General features: G+C 41.1%; 1 protein-coding gene across 3 annotated transcripts; it reads left to right on the forward strand.

The window, feature by feature from the left end:
- Window positions 1–143: 143 nt before the first annotated feature.
- LOC120441671 (oocyte zinc finger protein XlCOF26-like) lies at window positions 144–4,073 on the forward strand. 3 transcript variants are annotated; one of them, XM_039616895.1, is made up of 3 exons: window positions 144–390; window positions 619–802; window positions 2,803–4,073. In XM_039616895.1, the coding sequence occupies exon 3, from the start codon at window positions 2,838–2,840 to the stop codon at window positions 3,771–3,773; it is 936 nt and encodes a 311-aa protein (XP_039472829.1). In that variant the 5' UTR covers window positions 144–390; window positions 619–802; window positions 2,803–2,837; the 3' UTR covers window positions 3,774–4,073. The 3 variants fall into 3 exon arrangements, with proteins under 3 accessions (XP_039472829.1, XP_039472828.1, XP_039472830.1); XM_039616894.1 differs by having other exon boundaries at window positions 144–328; XM_039616896.1 differs by lacking the exons at window positions 144–390; window positions 619–802 and adding an exon at window positions 871–1,440.
- The last annotated feature ends 705 nt before the right edge of the window (window positions 4,074–4,778 follow it).

Here is a 4,778-nt window from a genome sequence, read left to right on the forward strand (position 1 = left end):
TGGATCTTATTGATTTACTGCAAAAGGACTCAAGACGTGAGTCTTATCAGGCCCTATTCCAGTTTTTAAAACAGAGTAAACATTTGGGGAGGGCTTGAGGATCGACACTCCATACCAGTTGGTGGCGGTAACGCACCATTTTACTTTTTGCAAACCACCAATAAAACTTAAAAAGAAGAAGAAGAAGAATGTCTTAGTACCTTGGACTTTTCTGTGTCTTATCGCAGTTTTAAAAATTGGCACTTTTTGAAGAACCCACATCAAAGTATTGTGTTAAATCCAATTTATGAAGCAGTAGGTGCATGGCATGGTCGTTGCTTTTTGTCAGGTATGTATTGCAGCTGCGAAGACGAACGTACGTTCTCCTGTTAGGTTACAGCTGGTAGGAAGGTGCGTTCAGTGTGTCTTTGTAATTTTAATTTTCCATGTCAAACGAGATAAAACAGTTATTTCTGGATGCGCAATTGTTTGCTGAGTTTGGTAACAATGTGTTTTTGTAAACCACGTGATGATTTAAGTCATTTAATCTTTACAGAATATGTGAGCGAGGCTAAAAGAGCAATATTTTTATGTTTAGTAAACTGACGTCTCTAAATGTAACTGCTTTTATTTTATTAGTTCTGACGAGGACAACTGAGTGATGTTGTTCGTGAGCTTGGATTAAATCATCTCTAAACAAAGAACTTGTCCTCGTGGTGACTGACTTGGGGAGTGGAGGTCAGTGAGCCCATTGTCTCTGCTGGTCCGACTCAACTACAAAGCCGGCCCGCTCGCCCCTCCTGAGTCTGAGAGGAGATCCAGAGTAAGTCAGTTATAACTACATTGGTTGCTTAACTTTATCATTTTCTACAGGGTCTCTCTCTGTCTTAGCTCATTTTGGTTTGATTTCTGCCTTCTGTTTAGCCTCTCTGTTTGTCTGCCTCAGTACGTCAATGTTTTATCATTTGAGATAAACTCTCTGTTTCCCTTCATATGAAGGTGATGTCTGTGGAGTGATCTATGTGGAGATTGTGGGAAATATACATGTAGCAGTATTTCAATAAGTGTCAGTCAGTCAAGAAGCAAAAGAATATTTAAACTAAAACACATTAAAAGAAGTGTTTTGCTTGTAACTGCATACGTGCCTGCACAGGGGCGGTTAGAACAGGATGTACTCAGGATGTGGCGTACATGATCACGGGCCTCATAACGAACAACAGGAAACAGCTGGGGGTGAAAGGGTCTCGAAACAGCATTCTAAGTGTTGTAAAAATGAGATGCAGCTAACTGTCGCTGATGCATGATATGTAACTTGCTCACGCATCTTGGGCGTGTACAACCCTTTAAATAAAGACGTTCTCGTCCTTCCTCTTTGAGATCTACTGGACTACACTGAGGGTGGTATCGTGTACGTCTCCCACATATGTGCTTAATACATAATTGTTGTTGACTGGACCTGATGTGAGTATCGGTTGTTTGTTCTCAGCCCAACATAAAACAATCGGGACAAGAGGCTCAGCATGACCTCATTAAAAATGCTCTGTTTTCCTTTTCCACTTCTCTTCTTTCATTTTCTTTCTGACGTCTTTTCTTGTGTAAGCTGTTAACTGTTGTGATGGAGATTTCTTTATTTTATGTGTTGATCATATGTTTTGACAATATCATTTTAGTAATATCTATAGTACATTTTGGGGGCGATCGTGGGGCTCAAGAGTTGGGAGTTCGCCTTTTAATCGGAAGGTTGCCGGTTCGAGCCCTGGCTTGGACAGTCTCGGTCGTTGTGTCTTTGGGCAAGACACTTCATCCGTTGCCTACTGGTGGTGGTCGGAGGGCCCGGTGGCACCAGTGTTCGGCAGCCTTGCCTCTGTCGGTGCGCCCCAGGGTGGCTGTGGCTACAACGTAGCTTGCCATTACCAGTGTGTGAATGTGTGTGTGAATGGGTGAATGACTGGATATCTAAAGCTCTTTGGGGTCCTTAGGGGCTAATAAAGCGCTATATAAATACATTTACCATTTTGTGCAACTTTGTTCTACATACAGGAAAACATCAAATATGTATTTCACAGGTTATTCCACACACACAGATGGGTATTGTGAGTGAGTTGGACTGACACTTCCAGGCACCATGAGACATTAGGCAGATAGTGAGACTCCTTCTCCTTATCTCCAGGGAGGAGGTGTTGAGGTGAAATTATTCGAAGTGCCTCAATTCTATGCTTTATATTAACTAAAATGCCATATAACCGTATAGTGTAGTATTAAGTGGACATGGCCCTGAAAAATGAAGGCATTAGACTACGTGTCCTTGGGGGGTAGAATGCTGTAGACTCTCGCCCACGCTTGCCTGTGAAAAAGTAGATAACAGGGGACCATCTTCTAGTGGAGATGCATTATAACTCACCTGTGCATTATAATAAAAGGTGTTGATTGCAGCTGACAGTGTCTGCAGACTTTGATAACTGTGTGACACCCTCGTGGTTAATCAGAGGGAAATCTGAGTCAGTGTGGATTTGGTTGTACAGCTCTCACACATACAACCTGAACTGCACATTGTAAGTTTGATGTTCTTCAAATTTGAACAAAGTTAAAACTAAAAACCTTTGAAGTCACACAAGCCAATATTTTATTCACAAGTTGAACTTTTACTACTTTTATCCCCAAAATGAGCTCACTTCAAATATTTACCACAGCATAGCGTCCCCAGGCACCTGAGACGTTTGGCAGATGGTGAAACTGTTTATCTTTGTGAGGTAAGAGGGGGAACTTGTGGATGAGCTGAAGGTATAGACCTGATGTCACTGTTTGGGTTCTTTGTCATTATAGGAGAAAGAAGTGAAAGCAGGCCGAAACCTCAGCACATGGATAATATCAGCCAAAAACATCCAGCACCAGCAAGTAAAGATGAGCCAGCGGCGATCCCTGTGGAAAAGACTTTTCCTGCTATGAAGCAGCCCAGAAGACGCAAGCGCGCCAACAGGGAGGACAGAAGCTTGAGCTGTGATCAGTGTGGGAAGACCTTTACTCAGAGATTCAGCTTAAAAACACATCAGGTCGTCCACACGAAATTTAAAGCTTTCAACTGTGATCAGTGTGGAAAGTCTTTTACTCAGAAAGGTCACTTAAAGAGACATTATATGATCCATGTTGGAGGTAAATCATTTGTCTGTGATCAGTGTGGAAAGTCTTTTCAGGATAGATATCACTTAGAGAAACATCAGGGCGTCCACAGTGAAGTTAAACCTTTTACCTGTGATCAGTGTGGAAATTCTTTTATCGGGATTGATAGGTTAAAAAGACATCAGCTCATCCACAGTGGAGAGAAACCATTCAGCTGTGATCAGTGTGGAAAGTCTTTTACTCAGATGGGCAATTTAAAAACACATCAGCTCATCCACAGTGGAGAGAAATCTTTCAGCTGCGATCAGTGTGGAAAGTCTTTTGCTTACGTTAGTCACTTAAAAAGACATCAGCTCATCCACAGTGGTGCTAAACAATTTGTATGTGGTGACTGTGGAAAGGCTTTTACTCAAAAGACTGGCTTAAACTCACATCAGCTCATCCACTCTGGTGTTAAATCATTTGTATGTGGTGACTGTGGAAAGGCTTTTATTGAGATTGAAAGCTTAAAATCACATCAGCTCACCCACTCTGGAGTTAAAACATTTGTGTGTGGTCAGTGTGGAAAGTCTTTCTTCCATAACAAACGTCTATTGAGGCATCAAAAGACCCACAAAGTGTCCTCCTGTGAGAAAAGGGCAGACCAATGGGACATTACCCTGACAGGGTTCATTTGAACACAGTGGGAGAAACAGGGATCTGAACAAAAGTTCTTCTGGATGCTGCGTCAAACTTAAAAAGCTTGAGATCAGGCTTCACAGAATTCAGCTTTAATTTCCTGAGAAAGTCAGAGCTTCACTATGTCTTTGTAGATCTAGTGAAAACATGAAAGGGTGCAAAAGAGGCACTGTGGTACTGCATGATGAAGTCAGAAGTGACAGAGAAGTATGTGAGCGTGGTTCAGGACATGTATGTGTGGTAGCAGTGACTACCACACATACTTGGGTTGAAGGTGGGGGAGGATTACTTCAATTCTGAGCCCCTTCTTTCTTTTTTTTCAAAGCGAGGGCAATACTCAGGAAAGGATGATGACAATAGAGCTGCAAGACAGGATGGAAAGAAAAAAGAGTTTAAGAGAAGATCATCAATGTTGTGAAGCGATCGAGCCGCGATCACAAAATCTTAGCTTATGGAGTTAGTTATCCCAATACAAGTTTAGCAAGTTACACTTCACTGGCTGTGTCCACAAACAGCATACAGAGCAAACATTACTCCATCATCTGATCACAAGAAAAGCAAAATGTCAGAACAGTTCACCTTCTGGGTCAAACTGTCAGACCTGTTACTGTTTATTTGGTTGTTCATCGTGAGGTAATTATCAGTGTCAGTGCTGTGCCACTTCTATTGTAACTCACATGAAATGTGTTTTAAATTGGCTCTATTGTCTTACAATATTGTGTGAGTCTGTTTTGCTCAACAAAGACACAACCCCTCCTGCAATGTTTAATGTTACAGTAAAAATAAAAAGTAAATTCATAAATTTGTGTCATTTTAAACAGGCAGTATTTAGAAAATTAAATATATTCTTACACATGTGTAAAGTTTTCAGTGGTCTTTGTTTTCTTCCAGGATGTGAGTGTGTTTTGCTTCATGAAGAGACAAACCTACATTTTTCTACATTGCAGTAAAAATACTTTTATTTTAAGTCATAAATTTCAGTCGTTTTCATCCAGGCAGTATGT

This window comes from Oreochromis aureus, linkage group 9 (genome assembly GCF_013358895.1).
Source record: "Oreochromis aureus strain Israel breed Guangdong linkage group 9, ZZ_aureus, whole genome shotgun sequence".
NCBI lineage: Eukaryota > Metazoa > Chordata > Actinopteri > Cichliformes > Cichlidae > Oreochromis > Oreochromis aureus.